The sequence below is a fragment of the Natrix helvetica genome (genome assembly GCF_964273705.1).
Source record: "Natrix helvetica genome assembly, chromosome: 1".
Taxonomy (NCBI): domain Eukaryota; kingdom Metazoa; phylum Chordata; class Lepidosauria; order Squamata; family Natricidae; genus Natrix; species Natrix helvetica.
In genome coordinates, this window is record NC_138548.1 from 165,708,741 (window position 1) to 165,730,732 (window position 21,992).

A 21,992-nucleotide genomic window follows, 5' to 3' on the forward strand; every position below is an offset into this window, starting at 1 on the left:
CTTTACAGAATGGTGGTGTCACTTGCTCCCTTTGTGGATACCTGTAATGTCAGACCATCCGTGCTGATGGAGTAAACAAAACACAGATTGTCAGAGGGTGGGAAGAAACAGTGGCTGGACTGTAGATTTGTATTCTCTTATGCTAATTGGGAAAAGCTTTGTGATATCTCAAGTATAGGTCTTTTTTGTTCGTGTTCCATAGTTTCATTTTGGCTAGTATTTGAATAGGAGGCCTCTTATATACAAAAACATTCTTTATTCTGTTATCATTTAAAAATTATTATTTTACAGAGGTTATGTTTATACATACATACATACATACATACATACGCATGCATGCATGCATACACACATACATACATGCACACACACACACATACATGTTTTCGTACATTTTCATGGGTACGGGTATGCAGGTCTTGGAGTATTCGGGTGTTTTCTGGTGTAAGATTGAGAGTATCTTGGCAATGTTTTGACGAGGCCCCACTTGCCATCTTCATGCTGATGCCTGGCTTCGGCTTCGTGCTTGTGTGAGCAAAGCGTGATCGGAGCTGCCGTCTTTCTATAAATATTGGTGTGTGTGTGGAGTGCTGCCTTTGTAGCTGTGAGCGGGTTGGTTGGCTGTGTGTTACAACTTGATTAGCTGATGGAGTTGATGTATGCAGATTAGTTGGCTGTTTCGTAACATCTTGTGTGGCTGAGGTACTAGCTGTGTGTCTGTTAGTCTTTTGTGTTGTAACGACCTGGGTATTGGGCTGTGTGATGACAACTAAAACCTCAGCCACCAAAAGGATCCTGAAAAGAACTGAATTAGCCCTAATCAGAAACGAACTCCACAGGAAAAGATTCCTACTAGACCAAACCAACCAAGACCTACTCACTCTTCACCTCAAACTCAGCAACAAAATCCACCCAGCACAAAATCCAAACAACTAGCCCTCTGGAGAGCTGAAACATAAACCTCCTTCAAGACAGACAAACACACCAACAAACTCCACAGACTAGAAAAACAACAGAAGCCCAACCCCCCTCCACAGCAACTCATGAAACAAACAGTACACAATATATCAGACAGAACCTTGTCCAAAGAGTTTATGATAATTTCCCTCTTCCAATGACTTCAGTTACAGTTACCAGGGAGCAAGCAGTAATGCTCAGGGGCTGCTGGTGCCAGAGCCAAGGGGACAGTAGCAGGAACTAGAATCATTAAACAGGAGGAGAATCATTAAACAGCAGGATGTGTTTCACCCTGATATATCTGTCTCCTGCCAAGACTGTCCCTGGAAGGCCAGCTGGTTTATGATTGACTAAGCCTATCCCTTCCCTGCTGAGACTTTCAGATTCTGTTTCAGTGAATTTTATTACTGCTGTTTTTCCTTCCAGTGAAGTGTTATGTGAATGTATTTGTGATAAGCACATACCAAGGTGGTTCCTTATATTCCTTGTAAGGCTTTCCATCAGTTCAGGAGTGATCTTTTTTTAAGATCACTTTTTAGGCACATGGACTTAAGTCAATCAGATCATCGCAGATCATACCGTAGGTCTCATTTTATACCCAGATTTTGAAATGGTCTCTTCTACCTGTTAAATTGTTCAGTTTCATTTGTCATCTTTGGGCTCTAGAGCAGCAAATGGAGATGGGTGAACGAATTACTAGAACACTATTTCAGATGCTCTGTCACTTTTTAGGCACATTTGACACTTTGTGGCACAGCAGGACACTTTTTAGGCACAGCAGGACTTTGAATGAATGTTGCCTCATGCAGAATTCACCTGTACATAACAACTCAATACAATTCTCCATAGGCATGATCAATTTTCAGATAGACTGTGACCACCAAACATGTTTTGCCCTCCAGACTACCAACATCCTTTGCACCCAGGACTTCTGCAGGGGAAACGTAGGCTGCTCAGCTCCTCTTAAATAAACACATTTTGCGAATATTTCCTCTATGCACAAGTGTCAAGATTCAGGTAGGGATTGGGTGTGACTTTTCACCAAGTTTCTATTTTCCTCTCCCCCATGTAAAATATACCTGAAGTCAAAGTTTATAATATTATATACATCCGTCCGGACGAAAGAGTGAGCGAGCGAGCGATGGAGGATCAGGCAGCCTGATCCTTGGTCGCTCACCCGCTGGACTGCCTCGGCGCCACTCTGGCTACCTCCGTCTGTCTGCGCCCGCGAGCTGCAGAGGCAGAAATGTTGTCGGCGCTCCCGGATGCCGAAGCCACGAAAGCGACTGGGGAACGACGAGAACCTTCCCCCAGTCGCTTTCGTGGCTTCATCATCCGGGAGCGCCGACAACATTTCTGCCTCCGCAGCTCTCGGGTGCGGCTGGACAGATGTAGCCAGAGCGACGCCGAGGCGGTCCAGCTGGACGAAAGAGCGAGCGAGTGAGCGATGGAGGATCAGGCAGCCTGATCCTCGGTCACTTGCCTGCCAGACTGCTTCGGCGCCACTCTGGCTACCTCCGTCCGTCTGTGCCCGGGAGCTGCGGAGGCAGAAATGTTGTCGGCGCTCCCGGATGACGAAGCCACAAAAGCGACTGGGGAATGACGAGAACCTTCCTGCCTCTGCTGGATTTTGCGCGCTCCTCACAACTGCAATATGCAGTTGCGGGGAGCGCGCAAAGTCCAGCAGAGGCAGGAAGGTTCTCGTTGTTCCCCAGTCGCTTTCGAGGACTGCGGAGCGTGAGCCGGCGGAGCACGCTCAGGAAGGTGGGAAATGGGATCACGTGTGCTGGAGGCTGAGGCAGCCTCAGCCTCCAGCACACGTGGTCCCATTCCCCCCTTTCTGATGACGTCACCAGCCTCACCAGCCATAAACCTCACCGCACGTCACTGGTGGACAGGATCACATGCTTGAAGATGTTGGGTGAAGAAAAAAAGGGAAGAGATGCTGAGAGTGCCTGAGTTTTATACTCTCTCGGGGCTTTTGAATTTGAGCTTATATTCTGATTGGTTGTCAGACTCCCATGGGGCTATGCAGGGGCAACTCTGTAGGCTGTCCTGAGTCCCAGGCTTGGTTGAGCCTTGCTGGGTGATGTAATCTTTCCAGGTGCCATGTGGTGAGATGGGTAGAGGGCTAATCCTACCTTTGTTGGATCTTGGGTGAGGGCATTTTCCTATTAATAGACCTAGCTATCTCTTTATCTCTTAAGTGTGGATATTTGCTATGGATGGGAGCTATTAAGAGTGAGCCTGTTTCTTGCCTAAAATATGTTTCTCCATTTCTCATTCAGGGAAATATAATATTCTGCCTTTTTAATATTTCCTAAAATATTTCATTTTTTAGGAGAGGGGTGGGTGCTAACTTTCTACAGTGATGGTTACCTCTACTGGCATTTTAATTAGTCTCTTTTTTAAGAGACAGCTGAGGAAAAGCAATTTTGAGCAATTTTTATGTTCATTGTTGGTTCAGACCTTATGACTTAAAATCTATAAAACATTGGAAAGATAAGTTTGCTGTTTTTATTTATTTTTTATTTCCACCATTATTATGCTAACACTATTTTTTTCTTTCTTTGATTAATGAAGCATAGTACGCGCGGATATACATGCACAAACATGGATCCCAGAACTTGGTGTTGTGTTAGAAAAGATGAGTAAAAGCTGACAAATTCAATACAGTATTTGCGATTATCCAACAAGCTAAGCAGATCATATTAGTGATCCTTACACAGCAAGGCTCAATGGAAACATGGCATTATTAAAATGGTTCTTATACAGTGCAGGGGTGGATTCCGGCAGAAACTACTGCCAGTTCGCTCGTGTGCGTGCTGCCCGCGTACTTGATGCGCACTGTGCGTGCATGCACAGTGCAATACAGAAACAAAAACCAAGATGGCGGCACGCAGGCCGCCAAACCACTACCGGTTCTCCCAAACCGGTCTGAACCAGTAGGAACCCACCACTGATACAGTGATACTGGTTCAGAATGAATAAGCTCTTCTAGTATCCAAGACAGATTTTGGTTATGCTAGATCAGTGTTTTTCAAAGTTTTTAACATGAGATGTGTGGATTCCCAGAATTCTGGCCAAGTTTGAGAAACACTGTGCCAGAGGGCACTTTTCAATGGTTGGGTAGCTGAATTTTGCTGGAGGAAACTTGGAGTGGCCTTAAGTTAAGCATGGTCTACTGTTGTCAGCATCTTCATCTTTTGCTTATAAAAGTGAAAACAGGAACTGCTTAGTCAGCTTCCACATAAGGCCAATGTTGCCTCTGCGAGAGAGGAAACCACAGCAAAGAGGACGAATAGAGAGCAGAAGAGTTGAGAAATTTGAAAATTCTATGCTAACAACAGGAGGAGCACAACCAGAGAACATTTTAAAATGTACACCCTGTCATTTGCAACAAAATCTGGTCAGTCGAGCACAATTCATTGACAAATTTAGAAAATCAACCCAGGATTCAATGTAGATTAAAATCAAAACATAACCTTTACTGAGATGATATATATATATATTTAATGCATATGAGACGGGGAGGGTTGCTACCTGCTGGTTTGACATGCAAAAAATTGCATTTCTGCAATGGAGATTGCAAAAATAAAGGTGGCGATACCGACAATAGAACCGGTTCAGGTGTGTGGGCAGCTGAGTTACTACCTATGCGGCCGAACTGGTCCGAACTGGTAGGAATCCATCTCTGATATTAGAATATAGCCATAGCATTTAGGCTTGTATAATGTTCCATAGTGCTGGTGTGTGGGGGGGGACGGGGGCGTTACAGTGAAGAAACATTATTTGCATTTTGCCGCCCACAATCTGGGTCCTCATTTCACTGACATTGAAATGATGGAAGGCTGAAACTTGAACCCCATCAGGATCTAATTCCAGGCTGTGTACAGTTTGCCTGCAATATTGCACTTTAACCTCTGTGCCACCAGCTTTATATAACTTAAAATATACATTATTTGCTAGCAGCATATCAATCTCCCCTAAAATTAAGGTGAAATTCATAGAACAGGTGTGAACAGAGCTTGAATAGATACCGGTAGTAGATAAAATAGGTCATCTTCAGAGGCTATGGGGTCTCCCCAGGGGTATGCACGCTGTCAATAAAAATTGCCTCCCTGTGGTCAGCCCACTTTTCTGGGCTACAGCTGCAGAGATTACAAAACCCCCAGATCTTATAATGACTTGCCTTGTCTCTGGCAAGAACGGGGAATCATGAACTATGCAGATTTGAGTAAGGGTACTTTTCACTCTGATCTTGGGTAAAAACAGAATTTATGTATTTATCCCATTTGGAGGTTAGCCATTCAGCAAAACTCTGGATGATGTACAGACTTTTTTAAAAAAAAATCTAATGTAAGAATCGGGGAAACCAACAGGAATTTCCCAACCTCCTTTATACTGAGTTCATTAAAGTGAAGTGACTTTCAAATGCTTTTTCCCAGACATCTTGCCACCAACTTGAGTTGCCATTGATGAAATAATCTATCTACTGACTCACTAGCAGCTTTCCCACAAACCCTCAGAGGAGTGGATGCTGGCTGAGGAAAGTAAAGAAAGGACACTGTGTGGATGGAACTTTAAGGACTCTACTAGGGCTATTCTAATTCCACATTCATACTTTATTCCTAATTTCATACTTCAGTTGAGCCCTTTGTCTTCCTTCATACTTCTGCAGTGTTCAGGTTGGAAATCAAGAAGAACTTCGTAACTCTGCAAGCTGCCACATGGAACAGGCTGTCATATGATGTGCTGAATTCTCCTTTGCTAGAAGTCTGAATATATTGTACCTGTTCCCCAAAAATAAGACCTCCCCGGATAATAAGTCCAATTGGGCTTTGGGCGCATGTGCTAAAATAAGCCCTCCCTGAAAATATTGCAACATGGCAGCAGCCTTGAGGTGACCACACTCGCTGCCTCCTGCACCTCAAAAATACTAAGACCTCCGTGAAAATAAGGTCAAGCGCTTATTTTGGGGATCAAAAGAAAATCAGACCCTGTCTTATTTTCAGGGAAACACGGTACAAGATCCTGTACTGAGCAGTGGGCTTGGATTAGATACCCTCTATGGCACCTTCCAATTCTGTGTTTCTATAATTCTGTGCTGCAACCACAAGCATAACCTCCAAAGTAAAAGAATGAAGACTTGTCAGTGTTTTCCTACTGCTAGAGGTCATGGATACCACCTGGAAGTACTGTAAGAAGTGGGAAGGCAGAGATTCAGTTCCCCAAAAACTGCTCTTGATCCACTTAATGTGGGCAGGTGCTGCAAGAGTCAAAAATAAGGAACTATAATTCCATTACTGCCCAACTAGTTATGTGAACCAGCCCTCCAAAGATCAATGCCAAGGAAGATAATCTGTACCTTACTTTTTGATTTACTTTGAGAGATATAATGTCTGTTTTACCACTGGTGACTTACTGCAATTTCACAGCATTCTTAAAGTGATAGAAAGCCTGTCCTTGCTGTTGCTATTTTGGCACAGTGATGGATGGATGTGCTTAAAAGATGCTTGTGGGGACATGGCCAATCTCTCTGTGACACACACTTAAAGTGTTAGTTCTCAATCACACATCACAATGTAATTGATTCATCATTCCTATTAGTGTCAATCTTGCTCTCCTGGATAGAAAGAATTGAAGAAAGAAAGTCAAGGGAGAGCCAAGATTAAGGTGGTGGATATGATGTTGATAATAAACAGCTTATGTCCTGTGATGATACCTTTAATATTATTAAACAACATCTCCCTATCCCAGGTCCTTGGGAACAGGTCTTTGAATTCTGTAACTTTCTCCAGTTCTTTCTCTTCTATTCTGCTGACTTTAGCTACTGCAACATCCACTATCCAGACTTTTTGGGTCTTTCTTATCAATATTATTAGTATTAACTTAAGGATTTGTTGGGGATTCCATAATTTTCTGTCATAAAAGGGCTTTTTCCTCTTGCCATAGGATTCCCTGTCGTTTCCATTAATGCCCTGCTGCTGCTCTGGCCATGCCTTTCTGGTTCGTTGTAAGCAAATATGGCTTCTGTGCAGGGGCCATGGTGTTAGAATGCAGTATTGCAAGCTAACTCACTGTTCACTGCCAGGAGTTCGATTCTTACTGGCTCAAGGTTGACTCAGCCTTCCCTCCTTCCAAGGTGGGTAAAATGAGGACCCAGATTGTTGGGGATAATAGGCTGACCCTGCAAACCCCTTAGAAAGGGCTGTGAACACTGTGGAGCAGTATATGAGTCTAAATGTTATTGCTATTGCTATTCTTTCTTATCATATCCAGCCTAGGATATTCACAAGTTAATGGAGAAAATGGCATTAAGATTGTCAATTATGGAAAGCAGCCTATTTCTCAGGGAGATGATCTTCTGAATCATAAGAATGATTCCTTTGGTTTATGATTTGTTCCCTGCTGAGGTTTCTTTTGTTTTCCACAGAAGATTCGGATTCAGGGATGAAATTCAGCAGGTTCTGACAGGTTCTGGAGAACCGTAGCGGAAATTTTGAGTAGTTCGGCAAATGCCACCTCTGGCTGGCCCCAGAGTGAGGTGGGAATGGAGATCTTGCAGTAACCTTCCCATGCCATGCCCAACAAGCCACAGCCACAGAACCGGTAGTAAAAAAAATTGAATTTCACCAATGTTCTGACCTCATCTACCTAGGTTGGCAGTACCCCTAGCTTTGAATTCATCCCAGGTGTAAGCAGCTTTATGAGCAAACTCAAAAATTCCACTAGGATCACAGCTTTAGTGTTTACCACCTTTGAAATCTGATGCCCATGCCAGTGTTTTAATTAGCACCACTTCGGTTATGCCAGCCCTCCTGGCCAATAAAGTTCATCTCTGTCTGCTCGTATGACTGACAGAGAGCATTTTATAGTTATATCATCTGAAGCCACTTGCAGCTTCTTCCCTCATTGCGTCAGGAAGAGGTGAGAAAAGATAACTGGTAAGAAAGTAGCTCCATAAGGTCCTGTGCAGGTCCATGAGGAAACACAAAGTACCCTATCAGGGCTACAGAGGACCCCAACAGAAAAGCTCAACTAATATTGAGGAGGAACCCAAAGTCACTATGGATGGTCAACCAAAACATTCCAGATAAAACTCCAGAGAGAGAGAATTGAAGTCTGATGATGATCTGTGTGAACATTGGTTGGTTATTTATTTAAGGAATTTTGGCATAGAGGTTAAAGGCTAAAGGCATGGGGCTAGAAATCCAGAGAGTAAGAGTCCTAGTCCCATACTAGGCATGAAGCTAGCTGGGTGTCCTTGGGCCAGTCCCTCTGAGAAGAAGTCATGGCAAACCACTTCTGAAAAGAAACCAGCCAGTCACCAATCAAAGGTATGTAGGTATGCAAGTATGAATACTGTATGTACATGTAAATATAGAGAGATAGAAATAGATGGTTAAATTGGCAACAACAAAAAAGAGTTATTAGCCCCAGTCTCAGGGGTGAAATCCAGCATGTTCTGACAAGTTCTGGAGAACCGGTAGTGGAAATTTTGAGTAGTTTGGAGAACCAGCAAATGCCACTGCTGGCTGGCCCCAGAGTAGGGAGGGAATAGGGATTTTGCAGTATCCTTCCCCTGCCATGCCCACCAAGCCATGCCCACAGAACCGGTAGTAAAACAAAATTTGAATTTCACCACTGCCCAGTCTGTCTTTTTTTCATCAATGTAAAGAACAGCAACCAGGACTCAATGTCACAATTTATAGGATTTTTGCACAAAGGGAAGAAGAAAATGTGAATTATTTAATATCTATCTTTAAAATAATTGAAGTAAAACCTTTCCTCTTAGATTTATGTCCCCATGATAGTACCAAAGGTGCTTTTCCAAAAACTTGCTTGTTCCTTTTTTCCTTTTTGCTTCTCATCCAAGAAGCTTCTTTTGAGCTAACTTAGAACTGAAGAAGCTTCGTGGATGAGAAGGGAAATGTTTTAAAGGAAAAAGAAAACAAGAAAGTCCAACTGCCGTTGGGAAAAGCACTTATGGGACAACTGAGATGATTGATGAATCTCCATAGATGTTTAGAGATCATATATTATATATCTAACCCTGCTGGTACAAACTTAATGACTTTCAACAGGACAACACATACTTGAGAAGAAACAAAAAGGCCTTCCCCCATTTGCATCTAACCATGGCAAATTCATGCGCTGGCAACCTCTTGTTTTCTATTGTCTCCCTAGCAACATCCTTATCTCCAGTTCCACTTCATTAGTGAGGCAGAGTTAAGTTGTTGCGAGCAATACCAGCATTAAATATGTTTAAATACGATCTCCCCCCACCCTACCCTTATTTCAATGCTATGTAAGGCCATTCTCAGTTTGTATCAAATTTGGCGGGATTTATATCACCCATTCTTGTGAAGGGAAGTGAAAGGAATACACTGATTTTAAATGGAGGTAGTAGAAAGGGGATCAGAACTGGCAACAAGAAATTCTATGCTGGCATAATTGGCTGCTTTCTCAAGGCTACATGTGTATCATTTGATTGAGCAATGGGGAATGACCCTGAGTTGATATTCTCCATTGAAAAGTAGCTACTTAGACTTATATACTGCTTCACAGTGCTTTACAGCCCCTCTCTAAGCGGTTTACAGAGTCAGCCTATTGCCCCCAACAATCTGGGTCCTCATTTTACCCACCTCGGAAGGAGGGAAGGCTAAGCGAACTTTGAGCCTGTGGGACTCGAACTGCTGGCAGACCGCAGTCAGCAGAAGTAGCCTGAACTGCAGTACTACATTCTAACCACTGAGCCATCACGGCTGCCATTTTGGAGACAACAAAGCATTTTTAGCATTTTTATGTAATTTGTATAATTTGGTGTGTTTTAATTGGGCAAATGATGGAATCCTATACACCTTCCTATTTCAAATTAGAAGGTTTGGGATCAATATGGATACATGAAATGATTCTTTCCTACTACATCTTTTCTTATCAGGCTTTTCCAGACTGCCATTTATGTCAGCTGATAGAAAGCAGCATTCAGCAGCTGGGTTGGATCATACCCACAAGTGAAAAACCATGATTGTTGGTTGTGGTAACCTGCATCTAAGCAGAGAACTGCAATTAAGATAGTTACATGGTGTATATGAATAAATGTATGGATTTTCTTGGTTAGACACTCATATCTAAAGAAGACACATATGGGAGATTGCAGAATTATTTACACTCATACAGTGAAACATTTTCCACCTTTAAATCATGACTTTGACATTTATTACTAAAGTTTCATTGGAACAATACAAGACCAATGTAGCCTACAAATCACAATGTCAATTTATGCAGAAACTTTAAGCACGAAGAGAGAGCTTGTAGATAAATAGATAATTTGAAGACCCCATTGATTGGAGAGGGTGATCGGGTTTTTTTTTCAAATGAGTTTGACGTTTTATTTTTATTCCGTAAAATATTTTTATGTAGAATTAGAAAATGTTAACTAGATATTTAAATCCATATGCACAAATGTTTTTGTAACAACAGCTTGTGTCGTGCTGTATATTGGCATGAGTGAAATCGGTTCTGCAAGGTTTCTGTCCTATATTTATATGAGGAAGTAACTCCTATTAAATTCAGTTGAACTGGCATGACTAGACACACAGGTTTGCGCCTTAAGCTTTGAAAGGGCAGACCTTCAACCTGGTTAAATCTCTCAGAGATAAAGCATTGTATGCAGCATGTTTAATTTGGCCTACTGAAATCCCAGGATGCCTTTTGGATTTGCATCTTCAGGCAGTTCTTGGTTAGGAGAGAGGTGGAACTGGGATATTCCATTTGTATCCAAGAGTAGCTAACAGACCTTGTCATGAGCTTTGCCCTCTTTTGTGTCCATCAACACACAAACTGGAGCTATGAGGGGACCTGCAAAATGAAGATGCTTCAAACTGCTCCATATGTTTTCCATTTCGCCAGCTTGGGAAGTGCACAGGATGAGAAATGGCATTGAAAGTAGTAGGGGGAAGCCACACTTTCCTCCATGCCCTGATAGTTCTTCTAACCTCCCTAAAATTGGTGGCATTTTAGAAAGATTGGGAAATAATAACTGAGGATATTGTGACTTATACCCTCCTTACCAGAGGGATCCCCCTTGTGGAGTACTATGGTAATGTGTTCAGTAGAAGCCATTTTAAGGTAGTATGGCAGAAGCCATTTTAAGGCACAACAGGCTGTATCTTAACAGAACACACACACCCCATAAAAGGGTGTTAGGGGTGTCTTATCCTCACAGTATTTGTTTCCAGAGGGTACGTCATCTGTGTACTAAGTTTGGTTGAAATTGCTTGAGGCGTTCCAGAGTTATGCTGGAACATACACAAACACACACGGCCATTTATATATATATATAGAAGATTATCCTTACCTATTTATTCACACTGATTGATATTTTGAAATATCAGAAGGAGAGGATATGGATATTCCTTAAAATGCATGAATTAAGACATGGTTTTGGATCTTACCATTTGTTGATATTAGGATATTCATTGAAGGAAGTTTGCACCCTATTTTGCAGCTATAGGCTCTGAACTATCTATGAAAACATTTGGAACAATTGGGAGATCCTCCTGAACAGGGATATTGGGGGCTACAAGACAGAGGGGGGCTAAGAAAGTTTCCTTCTATAAATTTCCTGAAGTTCACTTAGTCAAGGGCAAACCATGTTCTCCACCAAATGTCCTTATTTCAACCTTGCTGGCTTAATTCAATGAGACGGCCAGCAAAAACTGCAAGGGTTCCAATGATACAAACTAACATGAAGATGCCAAGGAGAAGATGGTCAACCACCATTGCAACAAACTTCCATTCTTCTGCAGCCTGATAGTTAGAAAAAGAAATGTAAGAAAAAGAAATCAGAAAGTTCATAAAACCAGGAGCTATATGTAAGCAGATTTTCTCTTCAAAATCTTTTGATTTACCAAATATATGATGGGCAATGGAAGTCAGTATCTATAATGACCACGACATATGGAAGACTGTGACTTAGAATGTAAGAAAAACAACAGGGTTTGAATTAATAAGTGAAATAATAATAACAAAAAATAAACATGAGAAATTGAAAGTAATGATATAATAAAATGAACATGAGCTAAATACAAAAGTAAGTGATCCGTACAAAAGAAATACATTCCTTCCTCATATCGTTAAATAAATTTAAAATATTTTGAGTTTTATGGTTAATTTCTCAACAAAGATATAATGAGTGCCAACTGTACAGATTCCATAATTCTTTTGACTGTATGGAACTGATACATTTATGTATCAGCTATTTTTTCCTTTTTGATTTGCTTGTTCACTCTTAAAAATGTTTAATAAAAGGAAAATATATTGAGGTGATTTGGTAAATAGAGACAATGAGCACATTGTAAAACAAAAATAAAATAAAACAAGATTTGGTTGCTATTGGAAAGTGAATTGCAAACACACAATTCATCCTACAGATGGAAACATAAATGATTTGGAAAGGGCCAGATAAGAGCTCTATTTATCCCAGAACATATTTACCTGCTATTACAACAAGCTGTGTGATTTGCTTCCAAATCTATTTACTGTATTGAACAATTATTACATTTTTGGCCAGAGGAGGGAGCCAAATAATTATGCAGTAACATTTGACTAGGTGGCTACTGAGATACTGAGCCGGAAAGAAAAGACAAAAGTTTCTTGTAGCAACAACTTTGTAACCTTTTGGTTATTTGGGGAATAATAAACCTTGTCACCTGTCTGGCACCTTGCCCCACTGAATTATGAAGTTTTATTTAGAGTCTTTTAAACCGAAATGGAAAGATAGGATGGTGCATTGAAAACCATCACAATCAAGTCCCCTTTTTTAATTTCTAAGATATCTCTAGATTCTAGATTAGATCTCATAAGACTTTTCTGAAAGAATAAAAAGAACGGGCGGGTGGGTGGGTAGAATCAGGGGTGGGCTTCAAAATTTTCAGCAACGGGGTTTCTGCCCGGTTGCTGGGTGGGCGTGGTCTAGTCGGCCTCCTGCACCACAGTGGAGGGAGGGCGCATTTTCACCTTCCCCGGGCTCTGGAGGCTTTCCTCGAGCCTCTGAGAGGGCGAAAACTGCCCCGCCTGGGCTTCGGAGGCTCTCCGGAGGCCATATATGTGCCTGTTTCCGGAACTTCCGGGAGGCCCATTTTCCTCCTCCCTAAGCCTCCGTGTGGGCCCTGCACTTACCTCCCATCCAAAATGGGCCACATGGAGATTCCTGGGAGGGACGGGGTGGGAGAGGATGGGCCAGCCAGGGGTGGGATTTGGAGGCTCTCCGAACTGGCCATAACATTAGCTATGGGTTCTCCTGAACCAGGGCGAGCCTATAGCAGCCCAACCCTGGGTGAAATCCAGCACTTTGTTTGGAAATATGCTCATCTCTCCATTGGCCTGGGAAATCAAATAGCTTCTTGGAGGGAAGAGCTGCCCTCCTAGTAAAATGGAGGTTTTTCTATCTCGCCATCCTTTTCGCTGCAGCCATTTTAAGAGAGGGCCTGTGACAGGTTCTCAGAGTTCCAAATAATCCCTTGCTGAAGCCCCAGCCACACTCCCACCCATGGGAGATGCTCATGAGTTAATGGGAAGCCCCATGCCCACCCATGAGATAATGCCAGGAGACCCTCTAAAAGCCACCCAGGCAAGTTGTCCAGGAAAGAGCTGGATTGTGGTGCCCAAACTTTGTGGATATGCATACACATAACTTATCTACCCCCCCTCCCCAAAATTCCCCTTCAGGATCAGTCATATTATGCAAAATGTCGGAAGAAAGAAACAAATAACATGCACAGGAAATTAAAGAGAAAGAAGGAAAGACATATCATTAACTCTGGTGTACGTCAACACTATTCACTATACTGTAACTTCCATTCTTTTCTTGCACCATGTCCATACCAGGGGTGGGATTCTACCGGTTCGGGCTGGTTTAGGCGAACCAGTAGCTCCAAAGATCAGCTTTGAGCGAATTGGCCTGCCTGCCCCTGGGCTATATTCATCTATATTTCCTTGTTTTTTAGCCCAGCTGATAGGCGTGGCAGAGCTGATTACCGCACCTTGACTGTTTTGCCGTGCCCCAGCTGCGATGGAAGGTAAGGGTTTTAGCTTTGTTTTAATCCAGTGCGCGCGTGCAAAGCGCATGCTCAGCAAACTGGTTGTTAGACCAGTTGAATCACACTACTGGTCCGTATGCTGGTTCTAGGAATGTGCAAAACTCACTAGTTCAAGAATCCAAGTTTGTGCTCCCAGAATTTTCTGTTTCCCTCCTGAATCGTGCTAACCCATGCAATTTTGCACTATCCAAAAATAAATTCCCCTAACTAAAAGCAGATTTTTCTGGACCAGTGAGTATTACATGTTCCTAACTGAATTTAAATATTACATTCACATTTAATATATGCTTTGTTCTGTATTCCTGTTCTCTATACACATGGCTTTGCTTTTTGAGGATTACAGCTTTCTTGGTCTTCCTTGTCCTCTTGATATATTCATTTTTTCTTTCTTTTTTTTAGGCACTAACATTTATAGAAGTCAATTCCACTCTTCAACATATGCTCCTTCCATCATCCTCTCAATTCCTTTTCATCCTGAATGATTTTATCTCTTTCATTTTTAAGTTCATTCACTCTGCTGGAGGCTCCTAATTTAGCCTTTTTTCCCTGCACTTCAAAAAAACAATTTAGAATGAAACTGAAGTGATGGAATGCTGAAAGGAATATTTTAATTATGTGTGTAAGATGGATAATAATATGTTGAATTTGTTAAAAGCTTCCCCCCCCTGCTATTTCCAAAACCAATTTGAACTCCGATCAAAATTGTTCTATGTTTCTTAATCTTAACCCTTTCTTGCTCTATTGGACTGTATATTTGCAACTATTTTTTCTCTATAAATTATACATACTCTTCCTCTTGATGTAGAGTAGTTCCTCTTGATATAGATTTAGTGTAACTCCATACATTTCTGTGGCACGTTGTAGCATAAGTCTGTACTGTCTGACCAAAGTAACTTCTACAACCTTGATGAATATATGAGTACACTTATGCTTAAATTACATATTTAAAACAGATATTTTAAAAGCACCAAAATTCTCGGATCTGTAAGTAATCCAAACATTTTTGTTATGCTTTTACCTTGTTCCAATTCATTTATTCATCTTACGTGATGTCATATTTTTCTTCTCATGTTTGTTCACTGGGAAAGTTGCACAATGTTTTTCAAATATTGAAAAATACCTCTGCTTTTTCCATTGTATAACATGCAACTGTCACCAGCTTATTAATTTCTTCTTTGATATACACCCATAATTTTCTAGATGACCTTCATTCATACTTTCTGTTGTGTGTTTTAATCTATTTGCTTATATTATGTGTACTCATCAACGTCACTGCACAAGATTTGATCTCTGTCATTCAGGTGTTTTATATTCATAAATATAAAAGATCTTTTAATTTTTTTCTTTATTTTCTTCATATTCTTTAGTGAATATGTGTAGTTCTTATCAAGCTGCAATTTTCCATATGCCATAGTTAAGGACTCATCAATACAGGTAGTCCTCGACTTACAACAATTCATTTAGTGACTGTTCAAAGCAGGGACGTGCGGTCAGGGGAGGCAGGGGGGGCAGAGCCTCACCACTCTCATCATGAAAAGAAAAAAAAGGGAAAAGGGAAAAGGCACACGTGGTCCAATTCCCTGCCTTCCTGAGTCAACCTGAAGGGGACCGCGGCTCACGCTCCGCGGTCCCCTTCATGTTGACTCAGGAAGGCGGGGAATGGGACCACGTGTGCAGGAGGCTGAGGCAGCGTCAGCCTCCTGCACACGTGGTCCCATTCCCCGCCTTCCTGATGACGTCACCAGCCTCACCAGCCATAAACCTCACCGCACGTCACTGGTTCAAAGTTAAAACAGCACTGAAAAAAGTGACTTATGACCATTTTTGACACATACAGCCATTGTGGCATCCCAATGGTCACCTGATCAAAATTCAAACGCTTGGCAAGTGATTCATATTTATGACCATTGCAGTGTCCCAGGATCATGTCATTGCCTTTTGCAATATTTTGACAACCAGAGTCAATGGGGAAACCTGATTCACTTAACAACCGTGTTACTAACTTAACAACTGCAGAGATTCACTTAACCACTGTGGCAAGAACAGTTGTAAAATAAGGCAAAACTCACTTACCAAATGTTTCACTTAGCAACAAAAATTTTGGGCTCAGTTGTGGTCGTAAGATGAGGACTACCTGTATTTACCTACATCAGCCATCAGGAATGAAATTCACACGAGAAGGCTCAAAACCAGTATTGTCTACTTTGTGGTTTAGAATATTTGGGAGTTTTATATATTTCCCGAGAGGTCTGTCTGTCTGTGTCTCTTTCTCTCTGATACACACACCAGAGGTGGGTTGCTACCAGTTTGCACCAGTTTGGGCGAACCGGTAGTGGAAATTGTGACTGGGTTGCCGAACCACTAGGGACGGCAGGCTCGCCACGCCCCCGAACCGGTTCCCCGGTCACCACGGCAAGTTTTTTTTTTGACATTTTTAATGTTCTGTGCATGCACAAAACTATTTACAGTTAACTGTGCATGTGTGCGGAGTGCACAAATCGTGCGCGCATTGAACTGGCAGTAATGTCGGCAGAAACACACACACACACCTCACACACACATGTAATGATTTCAAAGGATTCACATTGGATTATTAATTCTTACATTATTGGATTCTTGATCTGATTTCATTGATTCGGCAATATATTTGATGCCTTCAATTGCACTTTTAACATCTGGATTTTTAGTAAGTGATGTCGGGAAATTCATAGCCGCCGGTTCTTGTTTCCCTGAGATTTCAGAGATATCAATGTCCTCCGTGAAAATCCTGTTCTCCTGCTTATTTTTGGATGGACGCTTCATTGTTGAGAAAAACATAACGTTTGGAATTGTTTCAATAAATACCTGGAAGAAATAGATACTGATTAGAGAATTTAAATAAAACTGCCATATGCCACTTCTCTTAATCTCAAAAGAAAATAGATTACAGTGCTATTTGACACTGGGATGCTAAATGGAATTCAAGGAAGCAACTAGAAGTATATCAGAATAATTCAAGTCACTCACTATTGCTTGCTTGTTGAATGATTATTAAAGGTTCATCTATCGCTTAGGATGGGAAGTTAGAATTACATGGACTTTTATCAATTACAGAGCAAATACTGGTTTTAGTATAGTTATTGGCATATTGAATGGGGCTGGCCATGAATTCTCGGGTCTTTTCCCTGCCTAAGATATATACAGCCCAGGTTCAAATCCCAGTAAGGGTATGGCTAGCTGATGAGAGCTAATTAGCTCGAAATAGATCTATACTAGTCTCCCTTTATTTATTTATCAGTACAAATACAACACACACACACACACACACACAATCACACACACACACATATTGTATTTGTACTGATAAATAAATAAAGGGAGACTAGTATAGATCTATTTCGAGCTAGTTAGTGGCTAAGACTTCTGCCTAAGATATAATACAGCCCAGGTTCAAATCCCAGTAAGGGTATGGCTAGCTGATGAGAGCTAATTAGCTCGAAATAGATCTATACTAGTCTCCCTTTATTTATTTATCAGTACAAATACAACACAAATATAAAAAAGGCAACATTAAACATAAAAATATGGTTTTATGCCTGCATGGTCTTCGGTGATAAGCCGAAGGACAGAAAGAGGGAGTAGTGACCTTCCTCCCATATTTAGGCATACCAGGGGTTGTAATACAATTAATTACATACATACATACATACATACATACATACATACATACATACATACATATAAGGTTGAGATTGTCTTTGCAACGTTTTGGCAGGATCTCACCTGCCATCTTCAAGCGTGGGCTTAAAATGGGAACGGAGTTGCCGTCTTTCTGTAAGTCTTGGTGGGAGGGGATGGGGTGCTGGCTTTGTTTCAGTAAGTGGAATGATTGGTTGTGTGGTTGTATCATGATTGGTAGATTGGTGCTGATTGGTGCAGGCTGTGTGTGCATTGTTGTTTTGTATTGTAACGGCTTGGGTGGTGGGTGGTGTTCGTTTGTTGGCTAGGGCTGGTTTCCAGATGTTTGGTAGGCGGGAGGTATCATCACGTTTGTTCATGCTGTGGGGGTGTTTCTCTATTTCGATGGCTTCCATGATTATTCTCTTGTGGAGGTGTTCTGTTTTGGAGATTAACCTGGCTCCTTCAAAGTTGATTTCATGTCCTGTAGCTTTAAGGTGCTGGAAAAGGGAAGAAGTTTTTTCTTTTTTTCTTACTGCGTTCTTGTGTTCTGTGATGCGTGCATTTATCCTCCTGTTTGTTTGTCCTATGTATATTGCTGGGCAGATTTTGCATGGTATGGTGAGATCCTGCCGAAACGTTGCAAAGACAATCTCAACCTTACATGGGAAAAGACCCGAATACAACAAAACCAGCATACCTACACCCATGAAAATCTACGAAAACATATATATATGTCACAGTGAAAGACCGAAATTGGTGAATGTCGACATTCACCAGTGAATGTTGGTGAATGTCGACATTCACCGGTGAATGTCGACACATACCAATTTCGGTCTTTCACGGTGACATATATATAACGAGTCAGCGTAATGCTTTACTTTTGCTTTTCAATTCGCGGTCCTGGAAACTACTCGTTCTAACCGCGCAGGATCGCAGTTTTTTTTTTTTTTAAAGTCCGCGAATAGAAGACGCTTAAAAGGAAGCGAGGAGCCGAGGTGTCGAGAGGATAAGGGTATTAGGGTAAGGGTGTCGAGAGGATAAGAGTATTTAGCAAATATTTCGGACATACACCAAGCGACTATGTGAATGTCGACATTCACCAGATTTCGGACTTTCACAGTAACATATATATACACATACACATACACATACACATACACATACACATACACATACACACACACACACACACACACACACACACACACACATATATATATATATATATATGCTGGTTTTGTTGTCTTCGGGTCTTTTCCCGTGTAAGTGAGATCTTGCTGAAACGTTGCCAAGACAATCTCAATCTTACACGGGAAAAGACCCGAAGACAACAAAACCAGCATACCTACACCCGTGAAAATCTACGAAAACAAATATATATATATATATATATATATATATATATATATATGTATATGTATATGTATATGTATATGTATATGTATGTATGTATATATGTATATATATATATACACACACACACACATATACATACATACACACAGTATATATATATATGTTTAAAATTAATTAAAATGGAAAAAGAGAAATGCAAGTAGTATTAATAAAATAATACAACACTAAAGCCAGCCACTTAACATAAGATGAAATAGACAAGAAAAAAAAGAAGGGGTTATTTGACTTATATACAAAATAACTTGAAGTTAAAATATAAAATAAATTTAATTTTAACTTAATTGCTTGAAAATCTTCTTCATTGACCTTTCAGTTCAAACACTGACTTAACAACAAGCCATTGCTACAAGACCTTTATAGAGTTAGATGCTTTTAAGAAGTAGCATCCTTCTGCTTATGCTTCTCTGGGGGCAATTGGAGCTAGGGGGTATATATTGCCTCTGATAAAAAGAGATAATATAGAGCTACCTTGTCTAGGATCCATTGAGAGCTTATTTTATTGATCTCTTCTTAAAGATGTCCATTACCTCATTTGTCTCACTAAGGTTGATTATTTGGGTTACGTACTGAATGGAGATATACTTCCGTTTATTTATCCCAATCTCTTGTCCCAAGTTTGAAAAATGTAGGTCATCTTACCTTCCTCACCCACTGTGGCATAGTGTGGGTACTGGGCGAGCGATGGTGGGTATTGATCACTATGACAGTGATGATGATAGAAGCTATGACAAACACCATGGTGAACAACATGTATTTGCCAATCAAGGGAACAGCACTGGAAGTTGAAGGAATCAGCTCCACAATGACAAGAAGAAACACAGTCAAAGAAAGCAGGACAGAGATGCTCAGAGTCATCTTCTCCCCTGTGATAAATTAGGAGGAAATAGTAAATTGAAGGGACTAGAAGGAGGGAGTGCAATGGGTGCCTCGTGAGAAGTCAGGTAAGAATTATTGCATGGAATTTGGGTAGCCACTACAATATAGTTATTCAACCCTACTATAATGTAATCTAGAGTCATCCAACCATTTCTGCAAATGTAAAAGTAATGAGAATAAGTCTTATGTTGCCTCCACAATGGTTGGATAATGCTCTAAGAAGTCATAAGTCATTAGTGGGGAAGCTGTCCGGAATCTGGGAAACATAGGTTCAAGTTCCCACTCAATCAGAAAGCTTTCTGGGTGGCTTTGCACTGGTGTCCTTTTGTTATCCGAAAACGGGGGATGGAACATATATATACGTTCCATACGTGTCTCTGTGTGTGTGTGTGTGTGTGTGTGTGTGTGTGTGTGTGTGTGTACAAATACATATACTTATATTTATGTATATGTACACCAGAGGTGGGTTTAAAATTTTTTTAGAACCTATTCCGTAGGTGTGGCTTATTTTGTGGGCGTGGCTTGGCAGTCATGTGACCGGTGGGAGTGGCCAATTTGTAAAATGTGGTGAAACTCATTTAACAACGCTCTTGCTTAGCAACCAAAATTTTGGGCTCAATTGTGATCATAAGTTATTTCTTTTCTTTTCTTTCTTTTTTCTTTCTTTCTTTCTCTTTCTTCTTTCTTTCTTTCTTTCTTTCTTCCTTCTTTCCTTCCTTCCTTCCTTCTTTTTTTCTTTCTTGTGTCTTTCTCTCCCTTTCTTTCTTTCTTTCCTTCTTTCCTTTTTCCTTCCTTCCTTCCGTTCTTTCTCTCTTACTCTTCCTCTTTCTTTCTCTCTCTCTCTTTCCACCCCTCCCTTTCACACACACAGACCTTCCAGTTAGTGAAAATTTCTGTTTTGCCAACTAGAAAGCTGGCAAAGAATCTCATTTTCCCTTCCACCTGCAGCTCTTGGAGGAAGGAGGCAGGGACGCGAGACCCAGGCCTCATCTCTGGCTCCTTCCTCGAGAGTTGGCTTCAGGGATGGCCACTGCACCCTTCACTCACCTTCCACCCGGAGGCTCTGCTGGCGGTCACCTCCCGAGAGAAGCGCAAACGGCCACGAGACTCCTGAGGACGAGGGGGGGCGGTGGCGCCCACTGCTCCCAATAATGCAGGCTTCTCGCATTAAGTTGCAGGTGCACCGATTCCAGCAGCTGCATTTTGCTTTGAAACTTGCTGTCCCAGCAACCCGAAGGGGACATTCTCCCAGCGGCAACTCTCTCAGGCATCTTTCTTTCTTGCCATGCAAGAACCTCCCGCTCCAGCCTCCCCTGCCCTTACTACAGGGGTGTCCAAACTTGGGAACTTTAAGACTTGTGGACTTCAACTCCCAGAATTCCCCAGCCAGCATGGCTGGCTGGGGAATTCTGGGAATTGAAGTCCACAAGTCTTAAAGTTCCCAAGTTTGGACATCCCTGCCTTACTACATTAAGATCCCTGCGCTTCCCATTCCTGCTAGAAGGACGCACGCCACGCGAGCGAGCAGGTGCGCGAGGCCCCCCAATGATCTGATGGGAACTGGGAGGAGCCAAACTGCACCCAGATGTCCTTGCTCCCTCCCAGCTAAGGGTGGGAGCGCTTGAGACGCCGCTGAGAGAATGTCCCCTTCGAGTTGCCGGGACAGCAAAGTTCAAGGCAAAACGCAGCTGCTGGAATCCTCGTTTCCAATGGGGGGGGGGGAGAAATCCATCTTTTTCCTCCCTCTCCATGGACAAGGTGGAGTAACAAGGTGGCTGTGAAAGATAAGGGAGTGCCCCCTGCATGGCTTGTTCAAACAGCAGAAGAAGGAACAGGAGGGGAGGATTTGTTGGGCAAGCCCACAGGTGTACGCTGCTCTCTCCTCTGACAGCCGCCTAGTTTCCAATGAAGTGGGTGGGAAATCCATGCGATTTCCTCCCTCTGCATGGATTGCCCACCCTCCCTCCATGTGCCTGC

General features: G+C 41.8%; 1 protein-coding gene across 2 annotated transcripts in view; it reads right to left on the bottom strand.

The window, feature by feature from the left end:
* Positions 1-10,160: 10,160 nt before the first annotated feature.
* CHRNA1 (cholinergic receptor nicotinic alpha 1 subunit) overlaps positions 10,161-21,992 on the bottom strand; it is a 31,373-nt gene continuing 19,541 nt past the window's right edge. Inside the window, exons 8-10 of one of the 2 annotated variants that reach the window (XM_081934371.1) lie at positions 19,779-20,002; positions 16,668-16,907; positions 10,161-11,772 (exon numbers count right to left, since the gene is read on the bottom strand). In XM_081934371.1, coding sequence (XP_081790497.1) covers positions 11,641-11,772; positions 16,668-16,907; positions 19,779-20,002 — 596 coding nt within the window. In that variant the 3' untranslated portion in view covers positions 10,161-11,640. Of the gene's footprint in view, positions 11,773-14,421; positions 14,615-16,667; positions 16,908-19,778; positions 20,003-21,992 lie in introns of those variants that run through there. The other variant, XM_081934372.1, reaches the window with a different exon arrangement.